Source organism: Opisthocomus hoazin, chromosome 2 (genome assembly GCF_030867145.1).
Source record: "Opisthocomus hoazin isolate bOpiHoa1 chromosome 2, bOpiHoa1.hap1, whole genome shotgun sequence".
NCBI classification, from domain to species: Eukaryota; Metazoa; Chordata; class Aves; order Opisthocomiformes; family Opisthocomidae; genus Opisthocomus; species Opisthocomus hoazin.
This window is the reverse complement of record NC_134415.1, coordinates 28,122,380-28,142,948: the sequence shown is the minus strand read 5'-3', so window position 1 is coordinate 28,142,948 and position 20,569 is coordinate 28,122,380. Positions and strand designations below refer to the sequence as shown.

Here is a 20,569-nt window from a genome sequence, read left to right as displayed (position 1 = left end):
TGCAGCACTGCCCAGCATCCCCGCAGTTTCACCCAGTTAATGTGGTGGGACAGTACTGGACAGCAGCAGCAGTGAGACTTAGGCCCCACCAAAATACAGAGGGGGACTACTACGTTGCAATGAAGAGCACCAATACTCATATTTGTATTAAATATGGAAGAAGAAATTGGAATTATTACATGAAAGGCTGTCCCCATCAGAGTTCCTGCAAAACTGCATGCACTTGGAATAAGGATATTCAATAACCTTAAAATGTTTAAGATTTTATCTTTTAAATTCAGTTATAGGTACTGTAGGGACCAGGAGGGGATGGAGCAAAAATGGAAAGTTAGGATGTATTTTAAGTGATCTGAAAGACAGGCTAAGTGGTATTTTTCATTTGGAAGTATATGGCCTTTGAACAGTCTTTTTTTTTTTCACTGATGTTCTTTTTTATTCTTTTTTTTTAAGGGCATTGGAGGATATATTTCAAATGCACATTAAAAGTAAAAGGCATAACCTTGACGAGGTGAGCAAAAAAGGTCTATTATTAAATATTCTGTCATCTCCAGCAGAAATGTTGTACATCAATGCTGAGCAACAATTTATGGCAGATCGACTGCTACGCAATTTAAATACAAGGCAAGGAGAAACTACTTCTACAAAACCAGCAGTAAGGGTGTTTTCCACAGAGGACTGGTAAAGAGAGATTTTTCTGTACATTTTTGTGTGTTAGTCTAATAAGGTTTCCAAAAGACAGATAATGGACTTAGCATGCAGAACAGCTTTAATTACATAAAACCTGTTTAATTAAGAATATTTGTTGCTGCGCTTCTTTGCCATGACTGCTATGACTTGGAGTAGGCCAGCAAGAGAGACTTGTAGGCTGTGACAACCTTGTTTTTTAATAGCTTGCTTTAGGAGTTTGGTCACCAGGGCAGAATATAAAACTCTAAGTTCGACATTAAGGCTCCCCACGTAGTGCCTGCTGAGAATTATGCATCTCAAAATGCTTATCTGAAAGTCTCACATCCTGAGAGGGAAGTGGCCTGTGGAGAGACAATAGGAAATGGCAGGCACAAGCACATGGCCTCAGTCCTGTCTCTCTCCTCTGTAAGTCTGGCATCTTCTCTACGATGAGCGAAAGCACCTCTGCCTGTTTTAATCCAGATCTTAGAGCCCTCTCATGAGAGCAGGGCTTATAAATGCTCTTTGAAAAATTGGAAAAACCACACTGTTTTTCTTTTAAAAGTCATTCACACAGAAGATGGTTATAGCAGTGTCATTGCTATCTTTGCTGTTATCCCAGATTGGTTGAAGCATTTGCCCATGGAATGGGGTAAACAGGTTCCAATGCCTTCCCCAGACTGGGGAGACCCAAATCCAACACCACACCTCGTGAGCAGATGACTCAACTGGGCTTTTGAAATAGTTTCTCTAGGTCAGATAGTAGGAGCAAAATGGGAGACACTAACACTATAAGCTGAGGTCACAGCACTCATTTAAAAGTCACGAAGTTTTCCTCCTTTCCAATAACTGTGAAATATAAATTCTTTCTCTTTTACAGTCTCTGCATTAAATTTAAAAAAAATAAATATAAACACATTCTTAAGGGTCTGGAGCAAAACTCTGAGCTCCACAGAGGGTGCAAGAGTTTAGTCACAGTCTTCCACTTGTATTGCCTGCCAACTGCCTCTCGAAGGGTCCCTGCCCAGCACACAGGGCTTGGGTTATTGGGCTCTTTCGTCCCACACTTCTCCCACATCCTGCAGGGAGCGAGGCTGCTAATTCTATCCGAGAGGGATGTGATGCTGGAGTCATCCTATAGATATGACTTTAAGGGCCCCTATGCAAGACAGCATTTCATGCCGTCTTACAATCCAAAGGATTCATGGTCAGGGGTTTGGACTTTGTATTCTAAAGCTCACATTGCTGAAGCAGATTCAGATGGGAGCATTTCTGAGGAACTGGAATAGTGTAGCTTTTATATGGGCTACCCTTGCTTATTTGTTTCGGCAAATTTGTAATGCTGCCATTTAGTATTGTACTTTCTTCAACACCAGGCATGTGGGAGTTACGCATATGCTTTACATGATGAACAAAAAACAGTCAAAGGAATTATAATCAGAATGCAGAAGGTTATTGTGTCTTTCAAAGTGCCACGATAAGGAGAGAAATGGTGTTTTGGTATCTAGATGCTGATCTGAGTGACACTCAGGAGGTAGGAAGGCTCTGAGTCCCTTAGAGATAGAGCTTAGAATCCTTTAATAAGAGACTGAAGGTACTTGATTCCTTCTTCCAGAAGGCTCCCAGCACTTCCAAAAGAATGAGTTTGTAGACAGTAGTGGATTTTGACTATATGCTCGTGACATGTTTGATATCTAGCAACACATTGTTCTGCACCTGAGTAGAGCTTAAGCCTGGTGCTTTCCTCTGTAAAAAGAACAACTGAAGACTTTGAAGGAACTCATTAAAGATTAACAAAATTAATTGGTGGAGAATAGATTTAAAGGGTTTTTTTAAACCACATATTTGCATGTATAGTCATGCAACAAGGAAAGGAAAAAGATCAAAACTGCCTCTGCATATTGGAAGGATGTAGCATGCACAGGAGAAAGAAGTGTTCTTTGGAAAGATTAAATGAGAAGTGCAAGCATAACCTACACCAGCAGCAGCTTGCGGGCAATGACATTTATTAGAACATGCACAGTTCCCACAAGAAGTACTGGAAGCTGAATCGCTTTGAGACTTTTTAAAGTGAATTGGTCAGTGAGTGGACTTCTTGTTCTACAAAAATATATTTTTCTCTTCTAGTTTCTTGTCTTCAAACTAAATTCTTTTTATTCACTATCATTGTTTTTCTGGACCAGACAGACAAAATAAGAGGATGGAAACATTTGTCAAGGTCTTTGCAGTGTTTTTTTACCCATGCTGGATGCCTGCCAACTTGTTATTTGGGTACTTGCTTCCCTGGGCTCTGCTCTTATGTGTAATTTCTGTACAAAACCAACGCCCCTCTCCAAGTTCGTGCTGGCACTTACTCCAGCAGAGTGCCTGAGATCTGTTCCCTAAAAACACAGGTCTATTGTCAGTTCAGGCAATCCAACTGCATTGCCTGACCCACCGTCCACATTTGGCCATGCATCAGTCAAGCAGTCCCCAACTCTTACTAGGGAACTCACAGCTGTAGTACCTCTTGCCTCTTCTCCAGCTTTGAGAAAGAGAGTAGCACCATCGCTCTTCCAGGGAGCAGGATATGCACTCAATAGGATGTTACATGGGGACTGAGGAGTAGGAGAAAGCAATTAATTGCCTAATTCCGTTAGAAAAAAAAGATGGTTACTGCATAGCAGGGAAGGAGAGAGTGAGGAAAGAATATAGGAAAAACATACATGGAGGAAAGGACAGTGCCTCAAAGACAAAAGCCTTTTAAAACAGCTAGCACCTTTCCCCTTGATGTTACTCTCTATGTACCTACACGGCATAGTTATAGTGGGGCGTAGTAAAGTGGGGGCACAGAGGGCAGTTCTTTCACTGGACTCCAGCCCAAGGCAATTCTGGTTCATCAACATCTGTCTGAGGAGCAATTTTCTTTGCTTTAGAACATGGAATTTCAAACAGTGTGCCTAGGTGAAAGCATGCACCACTCCTCCCACCAAGATTTATTTCTGCTGTTCACACTGTTTTACTGCCTCTGCAGACTGCATTCTGTGGTCTGCTTAGAATCTTCAGCTGAGGATGCTTTTCACCTACCCAGCCCTGGAGGTTCAAACATTCCTAATGTTTTAGAACTATAGCTTTTTTTTCTAGCACACTTACGAAGAAACTGGAGAGTTTTTCTAACAAATTTTCACGGAGTGAACAGATTCCCATGTTTTCTGTGGTAATAAAATGGTCTCCGCTCAGGAAAGCTCGTAAAACTATTTTTTTAGCTAGCCACATGCTCAAAACCGACATCCGGCAGTTTTATACCTTTAGAAGTGAAAGGATGCCATCTCAGCTGTGAAATAGGTGTCTCAAAACCTGATCCATACTCAGATACAATTCAAGAAGCCATCAATTCCATGAAAAATATTTCCTTAAAAAGAAAAAGATGCTGGTTCTTGCTAAGAAGTACAGGTAAAAGAGTGACTCTTAGAATCCAGGAGACTGGAAAAAGTGTCACTCTTGGGCTTGAAATAGCCACTGAAACGGGTCTCTCAGGGCATCATTTCAAGAAATCGATGGGGAACTAACACGGCACCTGCAGAAAGGCGGGATCCAGTGCCGGCTGTCTTCCAGTGAGCAAACTGTACCAAGTAACTCATTACCTGGAATTTTATCGTATAAAGCCAAAAGCTCCCAAAAACACAAAGCAATATCTCACACTTGTTTTATGCCTTTGCTTTTAGGAGGATCATAAAGCATTCGGTTTCAAAAAAATGCAGTGTAAAGACATCAAAAGATTTACCTCAGGTGAGAGGGAGTTGGAAGACAGGTGATAAATGGCATCCAGCTATGCTACCGAACATTTCAGGACAGGAGCATAGAATAGCATGGGCAGCTGAACACAGTGGCGGTGTGGAAGCTGAAAGGCCATCTTACTCAAGCAAATAAAATTATTTGCTTTTGTTACTGTGTGAGTATAGCCTCAGTGATAAGACTTGTCAGGAAATGTCATAGGGTCTTTCATAGTCAGTGGTGGAAAGATGTATTTTTGCATTTCTAAGACAAAAAAGTCCTTTTTGATGTACCACGCCCCAGCACTATCTTGAGTCACACTGAAGCAGACACGGGAGAAAGCAATCTCCACTTAACGCCTGGCACTGTCTCCTACATGTTCTTTGCCCTTCCCTTCTTCAAGTGCCGTACTGTTCTACTTAGCCCATCATGTCTCATGGGATTGCCCTAGGAGGAGATACGTCAGCAGACAAGTGTGGTTTCAGATGCTAATGCAATAATTACTGGCTTAATCATCAAAGTGAATAAGCAATTCACCAACAGTCCCTTTCAGCACTGTGCACTGTTACCATTTAAATAAAGATATTTGTAATGTACCATAATTAGATACTGCATATGGGAAAGTTTTAAAAGTAAACCAGTAAAACCAAAAATGACTGCTCCAAGATGAGCACAGGACCCAAGTTTATTCTTCTCACAACAGCAAATGTCAGTGATCTGGTATGTGGAAACTTTCTTCCAAACCCGTACTGACCTAGTGGCCCCATCACAAGGCAGAATGGAAAATGTCCTGTGAAACAAGTTCTATTCTGCATGGGATTTAAAGTAGCAACCTTCTATTTTGGCAAAGTGGCATGGCTAATATTTTTAGAAATCCCGGTGTGAATAGTTTTATTTCAATTTCTTAAATTTCTTCTGGAGTTTCAGCTGGACATACTAATTTCACTGCCTGCTCTGGCAGTATATACTGCATAGCTGAATATACTGAAACGTTGCTCCAGTTCTTCCCATTTCATACACACATTCAGCAGTGTGCAGTGGCAAATACCAATTTCTTCAAGTACACAGGTATCTGCCTGTGTAAACCAGGGTTTCTATACATGGAGACAATTGGAAAATATAAATGGATGAGTATCACATAAACATGGTCTATCTCACAACTGCAGGACACACGTACAACAGAATCTTCACACCTACGTAGCTGACAGCTTTGATTGCTTTAGCCAGTGAAACCAAGTCTAACCCAGACCATGCTTTAGTTCTATGTCAGCAAGCTCCAAAATTAGATCTAGAGGGGGAAAGAGAGGAAAAGGGGACACTCACATAGTTAAAACACAAGATCAAATCTGCTGGTGCAGCACTCTGCAAGTCTGACCACAAGCTCTCACAGTCGCTCAGCCTTCCGTAACTTGGCTGCCATACTGTATTTTGCTCTTTTGTTGAAGGTTCACTTCAGCAGTCAACTCAGCAAAACAGAACACAGGAGATATAAAATTACCCTATAGTATTTACAAAGAGCAGCCTGTTGGATAGGTTTTGGTAACTTTTAAATTAGTTCGTAAATTGTTATAAGAATTGCTTTAGAGCCATGGAGGAAGTTTTAATGTTTTTCCCGTTCTTGGGCATTCCTTAATGTCCATAAATAAAGGCCATAAATTTCTCAAAAGAAATCCCTTGATGCTGAAGACTGCAAATCTCATCTGTCAGTTTAACAAAGCATGGGCACAGAGAAATCCATTGGATCTCTATCACAACAAGTTTGGTTTTTATTTTTTATTTTTTTCTGAACACTAGTATGCTGAGCTAGAAAAATTATTCCTTTTGAAGCCCTGGACATTATGTATTTCCAGCTCACACAAAGTGGATTATCCATTGTCCTTAATATGCTTCAACAAGAACAACTAATTATGGTAGACATAACCTTAGACTATACGGGTCGTAGGCTATGATTTAGTAGCAGTGTTCTACATTATTCTTACAAAGAAAGGTAATTTTGCTGCTACCTTACGCAACACGTTGCATGGAGCTGCTGCTCCATGGTAGCTTACTGCATGCAGACTGTTACCTTCCCATGGCACTTCGGGCCAAACAGGTCACACCGAGGGAAGGGGGATAAAGGTGAGAGCCAAGATCTTCCAAGCAGTTACCTGTGCTGTAGATGCCTAAGACACTCCTGCACAGGCACAGAAGTACCCCAGATGTTCCTCAAGAAATGCTAGTGCAGCAGTAGCTGCAATCTTGTAAAGCAGCACTTCCTTCTAACTTTGTCTGTTACTTAGTACAGATGGAAACTGCATCTGCAATGTTAAAACTAAGCTCTTCACTGCAAAGTTACAAGAATGTTCCTGTAATATGTTGAGACTCCTGACCGACTCAACTCTCGTGCTGTTACTGCAGCACTGTCTCAGGCACGTGGCTTTTTGCCGTGGCCAGTTGAACAGTCTTCTCAAATGACTAGCTGTGTTTTTCTTACCTACGCTCACCACACTTTTGGTTTGATATCGGATTGCTTTTCACCACCTCTTCTGCAGTCTTGCCTCTGTGCTTCTTCCCAGCACAGGATGCATTTGCTGGGGGGATTTAACTATAGGAGAGATAATCTGGACTGTAAAATTTCTTGCAAATGAAAGATAAAGTCTCTGAGACTACTTGAGTGAGCTAGAGGAAATAAATGAATGAGGCAGCGAGGACAAAAGTGAAACACCTACTTAACTGAAACCTCATTTCAGTCTTTTTCTCCAGTTAATTAAGTATTGAGGAAAATGGATGTAGAAAGCACATTTTAAAGCAATCAAGTACTGCCAGAAATCAAACCAGCAATTTGAAAAGAGAACAACAGTGCTCTCTGGCATCTGACAAAATAAGATATTTGACAGGGAACAATATGTGCAGTACTGGTTAATTGAGAGGCGAGGAGAAGAATAATCATAGCTGCATTACTGAATTTATAGAAGTATCTCCAGTGTATCACAGGGACGATGCAAATTTGTGGAATCCTCCTGCCTGCTACAGCAAGCCAGCAATCGCTTACACTTCCATTAGCATTTTTACAATGTACCCTAGGCAGCAATGCAGAAATAGCAACTGTGGTGGCCGAAACTGGGAGGCTTGCCTTTAAATTGACTGTAATCCCACACTTTCCTCTGCTGATGAAGAGATGGGGGATAAGAAACAAGCGGGGAAGAAATCTTCATTACCACCTGCTCTCCTTTGTTAGAGCTCATCAGAGCAAGGTACAACCCTTTACTAGTTCACAGGGTATGGAATATGGCTATTCCAGCACCAGTCCTACGACAGATTAGGCTGACACTGTGTTTTTTCAAAGCGTCAGCAATAAAGCTAAGGCAAGACTTTACTTTTCCCACCTTTTAGTTCTAAGCTGTAGCCAAACACGGTGTGAACTCCACTCATGAACTTACATACATTTCGGAAGCTCTAGCAGAACTTTCAAGGCTATATTCTCTTTCATGCAGTTGATTCACTAACCTTCCATTTTTTTCCATGTTGTTTTAGCACATGAAAATAATGCTTAGAAGACGGGCAGCATGCTGCTGTGTCAAAGAAGCCAGCAATGGGGACTGAGACACCTGAACAGACCAATGATTTGGTACCCTTCCCGGTCATACTAAAAACACTATGTAAGGGGATAACTCTCCCAGTTAATGGGAGATTGTTATTTAGATTCTTGGATATAAACCAATACTTCCCACATGTAACAGTCTGTCTCAGCAGAAGATTTGTTGATCTGAAGATAATATCTGGAGCCAGACACAAGACACTTAAACAAAAAGAAAGGTAAAAGAGCAGCTGACCAAGTTAAACCAGCAGTTAAGCAAGTAGGAGATCTGGCAATCACAAAATGGATTCTTTCCTTCTGTAATTGCCCACAAGAAATTGAGAAGGAAAAAAATCAACAAGGATGAAGTATCAGTCATCTCCATTACTACTTTTAGCCTTCATGATCTGAATCTAAGTTAATGAAAAACAATCCAAACTAGGGTCCTCAGGAGAACTAAAATCTTCAGTCACTCAGTGCTAGACAATTACTAAAGCCACACATATCTTTGAATACCAACAATAGCACTGAAAACAGATTATTTTTCAGCATAGGGTCAAAAGAATAGAGAACATTTCCCTTTGTCTATAGTGAAAAAATCAAAGCAGCCCCCAACTGCAATTAATAATTCCCCACGCCCCTGTTTTGCCTCTAAAAAAAAAGAAAATCAGTAATCTGATGTGGATACACAGACTTAGTGAAACAGGCAATCTTCCTTCACAATACAGTGTAAATGCATGTGATATTTCATGTGGTACTCAGCAGGCCTTTGAAATAAAGGAACCCTGAAACACCATCCAGTACTGAAAGCAGATTCTGACCAAGCTTTCATCTGTTTAATTTATGAAGCACAGTAGCAGAAAAGCAAAATACAGAAAGCTGCTGATTTTTCTGTGCACCCATCAGTCATCAGTGCATTCACCTAAGTACTTCAACAGCTGAATTGTGAATAGAGATCATGATTTGTCTGCTGTTAAAAAAGCTTCCAGGAAGACAAATAAAGCAATGCAAAAAAGCTAAGCAGATCTGGCTGTTGTATAGCTACCTCCTGTTTTTCTCAGTTCCATATAGTTTCTGAACTCTACACTGAAATAAGGACTTGGGTGTGCCTATAAGTGTGTCAGAGAATATGCACACACATGTATATATAACAAAGGAGATCGGCCTATCTCCTGTCACTGGAACTACAGGTATTCTACGCAAATCCACAAAATTGCTTTTGAATACTACTGTTATAATCTGCTTTCACAGGAGTCCATCATGTATTCAGTTGTCAACACCTTTAAAAAGTTCAAACAGCTGTTTTCAATTACTCTTTGCTGCAGAAAATTACTGGCAGCCGTATTGTAATTTGTGGCTATTTAGGATAAGGTGGCAACAGCAGAGGGAGACGGAGTCATTTGAAGGGTTAGACAGCTAGAATTCTCAAACAACAGGCACAAGGATTGGGCAGCTGAAACCAGTTCTGGAACAAATTTGGAGTGTTCTCACCGCAGAGGTGGCACCTGGGCCATGGAGTGACACTGTTTTCCCTACCGTACAGAGTGTTTATGTTGTTCAGCTATGTTTCCCTGTCTAAAAGGCACTTTCCTCTGTCATTGCCTTCAACGTTTTTGGATTATTGTCCAATACACATGCCTGAGACTAGAGAGGTTTGGATTCACCGCAGCTCCAGCTGGTATTTTTCTTCCTCTATTTAAAGTATATTAATGTGCATCATTTGTAGGGTACATCAACAAAATTAGTAAGCTGTACAGCGAGAACGTGTTTCTTCTTTCAGCTCCATCCTTCTCTCCCACGTGTCGTGGCTGGACTGGCAGACTCTTCCGAGTGAGCCTGCTGTGAGCCAACAAACATTAGCGATGGCAGCGCTGCACCCAAGACTGAAACCACGGTGCAATGCAGAGCATCTTCTGGAAGCTGATAATTGAGAAAGTAGCACAAGTCCATGTTCAATAAATTGTATTTCTCCTACTAGGGATTAATTTTAGAGAATTTTGTACAAACTCTACCCAAATGGCAGTTGATTACACTGTGGCTGTGGCACGGGAAGCGCAGGGCTGGCTCGGGCCTGCCACTTCTGTGCTGTTCCTGCTCTCAAGGCCTGCGGAACTCCTGAGGATCTCCACAGCTGAGTGGGCTGCAAGAAGTCAGGGCAGGATCTGACCTGGGAGCATTTTAGATTCTGACATATGAGACATCAGTTCAAACACCGGCCCTTAATAATAATCCTGAAAGAGCAGCAGCCAAACATATCTCCTTTTATGTTTTCCTTTCATTACTAGGTTAAAAAAAGAAGAATAGTTCAAAGCCTGAAGAAAGAGCTGAACATCACAAACCAACCAGACCCTTCCATCAGCTGGAAGCACGCACGGCAAAAGGACGCCAGCATTCCTGCAACATGCTTTTAACCTACAACTCTGGGCATTTCAGAGAGCATTCAAAATTAGTTAGGACAGCAAACTAAATTTTACGACAATTACACCGTAAACGGTGGGCAAAGAGGAAAATGAAGAAGGGATCCAGCTAATGGATCTTCCTGTGACGTAACACAGTATCACTATGGCAACAATAAGGTTAACAAGCTAAGAACAATACCAGAGCACCAAAGATGGCATTTTTACAGGGACTTTTGCAATCAGAACAGAAAGCCAGGTACAAGTGTCCTTTCATTCGTTACACATAGCTGACACTAAGAAAACACATCCTGTGCAATCCTCTTACTAGGAATTCTGATGAGGAATTTTGATTTTTCCCTACTGCATGCTTGATTTACAGATAGGTTGGAAATGAAGTTTTTGATACAGCTTTCAAAATCCTACATGAATTGTAACCTGAATTTTCATCAGCTTGCCACAGGATGTAGAATATGAAGTCCCATTTTCAAGTGATTTAGGTATTACTCTAAATAACTTAAGATGTCTTGAAAATCTTAACCCGCATTAGCTCATATGCCAAAAAGCTGAGATTAGCTGGTACTACAATACATGCTAGTTACTGAAAAATAAGAGGCATTCTAATCTTTCAAAATGCAAACATTTCACACTTACCAAAATCTAAAGGCTTACAAAATACAAACATGGCCAAGTTGGAAAATATGTAATTACTAAAGCCTCAATCCTTTCTTTTAGTGATGCTATTTACTTACTTCATTATAAACATAGTCATTTAAATTTGTCTGGTTAAGATTAGACAGCTTTCTAAAGATAGATGTTTTTTCCACACTCTTTTCCAAGTGGGAAACTTTTCAAGGCATCAGATTAAAATAGAAAAACAATGATTGGGATAAATAAAACACACCAGTTTTGTTTTGTTGTTCTGTTGTGCACTACAAACAGGTTTTCACACCCATGCTTCTACCTCGAGTTAATTTTTAAAAAAAAATTGCTACAGTTTCACACATGATCCCTAAATAATTTGAAGATACAAAACCTTATCTGAAATAATTTAACTTTTATGAGCAGCTTTGTTGGTACACTGACAGAAGATGATGCAATCAAAATGCATCCTTTAAGATGGGCCTCTTTCACTGTCCCTGGAAGGTGCCTATAGGCATAGTGCCACAAGGATTGTTTTATTTACCTAATACTCTAGTTAACAAACAACTAAAGATGTTTAAGAAAAAGCCACAAGATCTACTGATCTGACCCCAATGATAGGTATATCTAGTTACTAAAGGATAGGTTGTATATAAAGTTTTTGTTTGTTAGAACTACATGGAATATTTTGGTTTGTATTGTTCTGTTAGACTTATTTGAGACGAATGCTGAATTTCTTTAAAGGTCTTCCAGTTAGACTGATGAGTAGATTTTTTGTTCTCATAAACTGTGTCTCATGGACACTGCTGTAAGCAAGGCAGAACAATTGTGTGTATGTATATGTAAATAGGGAAAACCCCTCTGCCTCGAGTGTAAAACTGAGTCAACTTCAAGTAGAATCTTACCTTTGTGTCATTAGAGAAGCACTTGTTATACTTTGAAAGTTCAACTTGGAATGAAAGTATTGTCTCCTATTTTAAGGAATCTTTTTGAAGGAGTAGAAAACATTATTACCCACTTTTGCTGAAAGTGGAAACAATGTCTTTCTGACAGAAGAACAACATGAAAATGCCTCTCTGCTGTGCAACTTGGAGACTTAGGGTGCTACTGCTTATGTACAGGGCTTGATTTTCCCAATACCTGGCCTGGGTAGGAAAGCATACGCAATACAAATCATTGGCAAGTAATTTCTGTTCAGTTGGATAATGACTGGTTTAGTTGGTGTCACCCTTTTCTCTTGAACGGAAATGCTCTGCGCTACTGAGCAAGCCCAATTAGACCTTGGAAATCCACAAGTACGAGCTTGTTGTAGTGAGCTGATTTGTAATGAATCATCCTAAATTCAAGTGCACTACCATGAACTAGATGGAGTTATTTTCTTATAATGATGATACAAGAATCTTAAATGCTATTTCCAGGTGAGTTACCTTCTTTTGGGATCTCAAATAGGACTTTTCTTGAATGAAAAGAGGCTAAGTCAGGGCATTCTATGAAGATATTTGTTGACACCTGACCATTTCTCCAACACATCCATTCTCATTACATCAGATGCAAGTCTGCAACAGTTTTCATATAAAGTGTCACATTTCAGGCCAAGCATTGTCAGGGTGAAGGGTGACCTGCAGAGAATCAGCAGACAGCTGTTGCTGGTAGAGTGAGCACTGTTTGTTGTTATGGTGTCCCTTCTGGCCAGGTACGTAGTGCCCACCCCCAGCTTGCTGATGATTACTGGCTGGCCAAGGGCCATTTTGCAGGGGTGAAGATTAACATTGTAAGTTAAGACCTTCGGCTATGGTCAAAGCCAGTGCACACTGACTAGTACAAAGAGATAGATTGGCAGATGCTTAGTTTCAGGGAAAACAGACAGTCCTCTCTGGGTTTGTTCGGACCAGGTCTCATCCCCCCTTGCACAATATTATTCCATCTGGAAGAAGGGATACCAAGACACAGCGCACTGGACGCATCTTATATCTGGTTTTGTATTTGATTTTGCACTTACAAATGAAGTCACTGCTTCATTTTGAATCATCCAATAGTGTCTGCCTAATTTTTCCTAGAACCTAGTATTTGTAGAGATACTTAGGTGAGTTTAGTTTCCATTTGTAAATCAACCTTCGGTGCACAGAAAAAATGGCAACAATGAAGTACATGGCAACGTATAGTCCACTTTTTCTATGGTTTAATTTTTTAACAGATTTATGAAGAATTATTTACAGAATATTCTACAGAAGATCAATTACATCTGTTCATTATCATTCCACAAGTCTGAGTGACTATTGGTATTAGCAAATATTCAGGAACAAGCTCTGTAGAACCTACATATTGTTAATCATTGGATAAGAAAAAATGGTGCCCTCCATATAGTTCTGATATTTATTTCATAAACTGGTTTGATCATCACTTATTCTGAGTTGTGATGAAGTCCACACAGATTTACTGCACCTTACAATTTTCTTTTTGCTCATCTTGCTCAGGTAGTCCTTGTTCATTTAGAGAATTTTTGGCTGTGTGCATATTGCAACTCTCCCTGGTATTATCAGAGACAGTTTTTGTGGATTGCTTATGCAGGCAAAGTGGTGACCTTGAAGCAGATTTCATTGGTGGAAAAGCTGTTACTGCTTGGGACTGCTGCTCATCATTTACCTGTAACACAAACAAAAATGTCCTGTTTTACTGGTAACGGAAAACTGTATTAGCTTTCTGCAGTAGGTCAAAAAAACTCACTGCAAAAGACTGAATATTGGGAATTTGCAAAATACATATACATGCATATTGAAAACAGAAAAAAATATTTTTAAGACATCTATCACTTTGAATATACAATACAGTGAGACTTGTGATCTATCATTTTGGTGTGGTGTAAGATGGAGTATCTGCTACACAGTTGGCAAGCTACTTGCTAGGAACAGACAGTACTCTTAATCTGTTTACTAAGGTACCAGGTACTGTGTACTGAGATCTGTATTTCATTTTTCCTGTACATATTCTGCAAACATAAAACATAGTTGCCACTTTTTTTGCTGGCATCTGCACAGAAACCACTACTTTCACATCTTAACTGATGTGCAATCAAAGCACTCAATTTAAATTCTACATTAAATTCACATAGGAAAGTGAATAAACTTGCGTATGAAAATGACAGGACACATTTTAAACACCTTGAGAAATTCGCAACATTTTGAAACTGGGTGTCTGAAATGGAAGTACATATAAGTAGCTGTCAAAGAGAAGGAAACAAGGCTTATTTCACTTTTAAAATAAGACATACCATTTACCGTATTAATATAAAGCATGAAACAACATGATTTGATGGTTACAACAAACAAGAGACAGTATTATGAACAATTCCTCCAAAAGTTCCCAGATGTACATCATCTTCAAGTAAAACAAACGCATACATCCAGCAATGTCCCAGAGAGAAGGGCACAAATTCCTGGGACTGATGACTTCTGTATATTTACACTTGGGGGAAAAAAAACCAACCCCGAAATCAAATTCTTCTGTATAGTTGAAGGTAAGGAGTAGCCTGTCCTTAGACCTAGACAATACAAGCTTAGGCAAAGAGGAGGACTGTTCGGGAAATCACTCCCTCAGTTAAATTAAAAACAATTTATTACTGATTACTTGTTATTTGCTGTAACCTTGACTGTGGTCACCTAGAGCGTACAACAAGCTTACACCATGCTGCCAGGTGATTACTATGCAACTTTCTGCTGCCAAGGCTTCCTTTTGTTTTTGCGCTACCAAGTTTCCTTACAAGCAACACCCTCCATTTGTTTCTAAAGTTACAGGCAAACATACATAAATGAACATAAATAAAATTTATTGACATCACTTAACGAAACATTAATAAAACACAGACCTCCAGGTAACGTCTGCAAGAAGCAGCAAATTTTGACAAGTAGGACAATTAACGCCTGAAACAACATACGTGAATTCAGTGGATTCACTCTCACTTCAAAACACAGATTTCCTACTAGTGTAGCTCAAAACAAATTATGGCTTTGACCTGACTTATCTTCCCAGTGGTGCTTTCTGGCCTCAAAACCTATACATCCACAAAACTAGGTGGCTCTTGTTGTTACTTACTTTTGGTATCTTGCCAACATACTTTATGGGCTAACACCAAATAACTGCATTTAAAAGAAAAAACAAACTCAAACCAAAACCAACCCAGAATTTGCCAGAAGTTATACTCTTGCTTTATGGCTTCACGTTTGGCTGTGCAGCAGACTCCACTGATTGCCAATAGAATGCTTTTGTGTAACCTGGCAAACTGGAAGAATTTTTATCTACTGGCATGTTTCTACGTAGCCCTGATGTAAATAAGTATCAATATATAATAACTATTCTCTTACCGCTCAGGTTGAGATAGCATGGTTAAAAACTTTGGAGGAGATCTCAGACAACAAAAGGTTTATTTCTGCCCTAAAGCTGGAATATTTTCCTATAATCTTCAAAGCATTTGCATCAGCGTAGACAGAACGCCTTATTCTGATGTACTGTGAAATATTCAGCAGTGTGTTATATTACTGAAAACCGTTACAAAGTTGATGTAAACTTCAGTTACTAAACTTTTAAATAAAAATCAGCTTTCAAAACTTAACTCTGTAGTATTTATTTGCCTTGATAACTTTAAAATCTCATAAACACTAACATTAAAGTCTAGTTTCTTTATCATCTGAACGTTCCCTATTTACATGTTTAACAGCCTCTCAAATATCTGTAGTTATTTCATAGCATCTCGAATCCGGAATTCCAAGAGAAGTTGTTAGCAGACAACAAGATAAGTTGTTAGCAGAGTTGTTGCCTCAATTCAGACTCCCAGAGGTTAAATCTTTTGCTGCTTACTGTTTTTGAAACCTAAGAAACCACAGTATATCTGCTCTTTAATATCCGTTACAAGAAAATATACTTGTATTTAATTTACATTTCTCAGTGGGTTTCCCTATGAAGTCACAAATGACATCACAGGAACAATTTGCAGATTGCTAGCGCAGTCAAGACCTCTGTCATGTTTTAGCAATTCAGTGTTTATGATCTTATCTTCACTATATTGCTGAAAAATGTAAAAAATGATATGTCCTCAAACTTACTTGACAAGATGAATACATTTAGTGAACGTATTAGTTCTCCCATGGCTTTCATACCCAGATAAATTTTTTGAAAGTTACCGTTTGTGATTTGCTGCCACCAGGCGTCGAACAGGAGCGCTCACCAAGAATATCTGGTCCGCATTTTCGTACATCTTGTGTAGGCAAAGGCAATTTCTCACTTGGGGAAGCCAGACGGAGACTAGTTCTTAGATTTGTTGCTCCACATAAAATGTAAGGGCTAACCTTTCCAGTGGGGATATCAGCAGACCCTGAAAAATAATCAGCTTCTATTAAAACCAGCTAATAAATGAGTTACACTTTCTTGAAAGATTTTTTCTTTTTTCACAATGGGGATAAAAATAGCGTCTTAAAATAAATCATTCATTTTATTGAAGCAAATGGATCAAAAAGATTGCTAAACAGATCTTGTGTATTCCAGAATTCATATACAAGCCCTGTAAAAAGTAGACAAGGTACAACAGTAATTCTATAGCAAAGTTTTTCAAACAAGTGTTTGGTCTTTTTCTTTACAAGTACATTATTACCTGGAGAATAATTTCAGTCTGAAAACATGTACTGGTTTTACTAGAATTCAATCAGAACACAATATCATGACATGATATTCTTGATTTTTCATATTTTTCTCTGCACATAGTGTTAAAGATTGTCTATCATCTCTCTGTTTAACCTAGAAGTCAAACATTAACTGGCACATATATCGTCAGAATAAGTGTATTTCCAGAAAAATAATAACGCTGGTAAGAAAATGAAATGCAAATAATGTGTAGACTTAGGAATCCTGACTTCTGCAAGCGATCACTGAAGCTGAGGCAATTCAGTATCTCTACAGCTTGTCCTTCAATGATTGCAGTTGCATATACTATAAAGGGGTATTTAATCAGTAGTTGAACATACAATATATTTTTCAAGCCCTGATTTTGTGCACTCTTCTCAGTTACTTTCTGCTACAGTGAACCCTTATATGGAATATCAGGCTACTTAATTTCCTTGCATTCATAGTAGAATGAAACTGAACTCTAATGAAGATGGTAATATATTACTGCTGTGGGCAAAACAGCTTCAACTCAGGGAATTTTAATCAATTTAATGTATTGCTAATTAACACACTTTTTGTTACTGATTCTGGCATTGAAAGAAATAAAAGCACACAAATAAACAAACACTTGGGGAAAACACCTCTGCTTCCCTCCAGACACCTCTCCTCCCCTGTTTCTGGTCTCCAATTGCCTCACCGCACGCTACACCTTCAGTGAGGTGATGGGAGCGCAGGAGATGGGCGTTAGATTCGTGCTCCTTGTTTTTAACTCAGTTGCTCAGGCATGGAGGACCCCATTGGCTGCAGTCCCTCTGGGGTCATACCTCGTCCTCAGTTTGCTCTCAGCCCCCTTGGGCCACCCCTCCAGCTCCTGCCCCTGCTCAGGCCACCACCACCCTCAGCCCCATGCCCTGCTCAGTAGGATACATTGCTTCAGCATTACTCCTGTCCCTCCAGCCCTGGCACTGTTTTTCCTGTCTCCGCATTTAGTGCCTCTTCTTACAATTTTGGAGACGTGACAAACATATCTGACTGGTTCTGTTCTGGCACACAGTTTTGTCCTTTGGAGCCAGCTGGACCCGACCACGCCCAGTGCAGGGCAGCCCTGACCTCCTTCCCCAGAGTGTCCTTGCAGCCCTCACACCACCAGCGGCTTGCCAGTCAGACCCCGCACAGCTACTAACTGCCTCTTTGACCTGGTAAGGAGAAACACTGAAGGAACTGTGGGGCTACGGAGGGAGCAAACATGACTCCATCACCACACAGTATTCTAGTGCTCCAATCTTGCAGCCTTTAAGATTAGATTCAGTCAGCATCTATTCTGTAAGTTTCAGTGAATGGTTCAAATAATGCTTTTAAATGACTACAGCAAGTCTCCTGTCAGCAAAATTTTGTTGCTGTTACGTATCATATGCTTGGCCTCTAATACATGTATCACAAGGAACTACAAAGTTGTAACTGCCAGGACCATTTAACTCTTCGCAGAATGGTAGTTATTAAACCAACATAAACATATTATGCTGGTCTAACATCACAGCTCCACAAACACTAACTTGACACAAACTGGCACATCTCCCCTTGACTACTTTCACCTTCCATCATGGTCACCAAAAATGTTTGTGTAGTCACCTACTCACCCAGAGTAAAACTGGGTAATTCAGCAAAACAAAAGAGAAAAAAAACACCCTCTATGCTCAGAGAACGTTTGCCTTTATAAAACACTATAAATACCTTTTTTCACTGCTTCTGGAAGCCCATCTGGCTCACCGTCTCTGTTCTCCTGACTTGGCAGATTTTGACAGATATCATCCTTCCTTTTTTTTTTGGATAAAATCTCTGGCACAGGGGAACTTGGTTCTCCATTATCTCTCCTGTTGTCTTCATATCTCTGCCTTTTACTTGAAAGCTTAGTAGTATCTTCATCTGACCTCATCTCTTTGACAGACTGATTGCTCACTGTTAAGGAGTTGTCTGAATTCAGCAAAGGAGTGCTGACAGCATCACTTGTTGGCTGTTTCAGCTGAGCACTCAACAAAGTGACTTGTGTTTTTAGCATCTCATTTGCTTCCTCTAGTTTATAATATTTAACAATTAGAGAGCAGTATTTCTCCAGGTTCTCATTTGCCTCTCTGGTTTTCACTTCTGTAGATTCCCGTAACTCTTCCAATTTTAACTTAATTTCTTCTGTAATGGCATTCTCATCAGCACCTTTCAAAGCAAAATATCATTATTCATATAACTGACATAAAAAAAAGACACACATGTAAGAATTTATAATGCAATGCTCACACATCTTTGAATGATACCATTCTATATTAATTATGTTCTACAACTGTGTAACTATAAAAAAAATAAGTGACAGTGTATAACAATCAGTTATGCATTAGACATAATAATGTCTTTGCTAAACAGAGAACAAACATGCAAAATTTGGAAAGAATCCTTGACCAGTGCACGGGCAAACATTTTCCTTGTCATTTTGTAACTTCTGAACACTTGAGTTTGTACCCCTACCTTTCTTTAAGTCTCATTTACAATACAGTGTATCTCACGAAATGAGCCAAAATATAAAGAATAAAGCACGAGAATTAGAGGGGAAAGCTTGCTGGGAAATGATAAAAACTTGTATACGAACTTCAGTTATTAAGTAAACATTCCACTCCTTAAGTCACTTTTAACAAGAAAAATGTAATATTTAAAATATATATTCATAATCCAGAGTTGCCTCTGATATTTAGAGAGAAAGATAAACTAGATTTTTAAAATGTTTGACATATTTGCAGTTGCACTTTTTTATACTAGTTAAGAATCATGCTCTGTATGAGAGCTGTGTATGCAAAGAGACATTTTAGGGAAAGAGAAAGTTTTATGAAATAATGCAGTGCTAAGAAAGCATTAAGATTGAATCCAGATTCAGTTACCTTCTTTCTTACACTTTGACATAGTTAGATTTTTCTTTTTTAATAGTTCTTCACATTCAACTAGTTGTTTCTGCAACATTTCCTTCTCTTGCTCCATCTGCTTACAGGATTTCATCCACAGCTGCACTTTACTGTGAGCAAATTCATTCTCTTTCTTCAGTTGAACTATAATGTTAGTATTATCAGCCTACAAAATAAGAAATGCAGTTATTACACCAGAAACATAATTCTTGCATTTAAACATTACAACATCAAATGGAAGCTCAACTGTTGTGCAGTATTAGCCACAGAGCATGGTTGTAATATATAATTGTTTGCTTGTTTCTGTACAACCTCGTTATAGCAGCTCCTTTCCTGCAGAAAACATGAAAGCTCTTTTACTAGATGTGTACATACAGGTGATTAGCTCAGCAGAAAACCAAGAACTCAAATACCAATAAGGCAGACATTCTCTTCAGATATACCAACAAATTACGAATGTTCAGATTACTGATGTCAAGACTAGCATCCTACCTATGAGAAAGCCTTATGAATTTTGAGACCATATTCCTTTTTCCACTTGTTATCACTTCATTGACGTAGCATATGAAACTGCTGCTTTCCAGGTAACAGATTTCAAACCAACACTAGATTTTAAAGTGCTCTCTCCCAGTCTGAGTCTCTTTATTTTTCTTTTTGTCCCTAGTGACTCTTCTCACAGAGGCAAGATAACCCAGGCCTGCCTCACTCTCTAAACTCCAGCTCAAAACCACTATTCTGATCATTCCTTTCCACCCACTTGCACTCTCTCCTGGGCTGCTCCCTGCTCATCTGGTCGGGTACCAACCCGTGCGCAAATATCACACAGTGAGCACAGCTGGAACCCTTGTATGCTACATTTACGCTACTATGGGTACTGTTCTCTGTCACCGGCACATATCCTGTAGTACTATATCATTGGACTGCTGGTATTGAACAAATTAACACCACACTGTAGGGCCCTA

General features: G+C 39.5%; 2 protein-coding genes across 2 annotated transcripts in view; one reads left to right on the top strand and one right to left on the bottom strand.

Annotated features, from left to right (window-relative positions):
- Positions 1-10,386, top strand: part of LOC142364576 (spermatogenesis-associated protein 7 homolog) — a 39,339-nt gene extending 28,953 nt beyond the window's left edge. The window contains exons 9-10 of the mRNA XM_075444322.1: positions 451-508; positions 10,261-10,386. Of these exons, the coding sequence (XP_075300437.1) occupies positions 451-508; positions 10,261-10,386 (184 nt within the window). The remainder of the gene's footprint in view (positions 1-450; positions 509-10,260) is intronic.
- A 2,902-nt stretch (positions 10,387-13,288) lies between these two features.
- The window catches only part of CENPF (centromere protein F), a 45,388-nt gene continuing 38,107 nt past the window's right edge, over positions 13,289-20,569 (bottom strand). Inside the window, exons 17-20 of the mRNA XM_075412991.1 lie at positions 19,587-19,773; positions 18,397-18,873; positions 16,188-16,378; positions 13,289-13,656 (exon numbers count right to left, since the gene is read on the bottom strand). Coding sequence (XP_075269106.1) covers positions 13,447-13,656; positions 16,188-16,378; positions 18,397-18,873; positions 19,587-19,773 — 1,065 coding nt within the window. The 3' untranslated portion in view covers positions 13,289-13,446. The remainder of the gene's footprint in view (positions 13,657-16,187; positions 16,379-18,396; positions 18,874-19,586; positions 19,774-20,569) is intronic.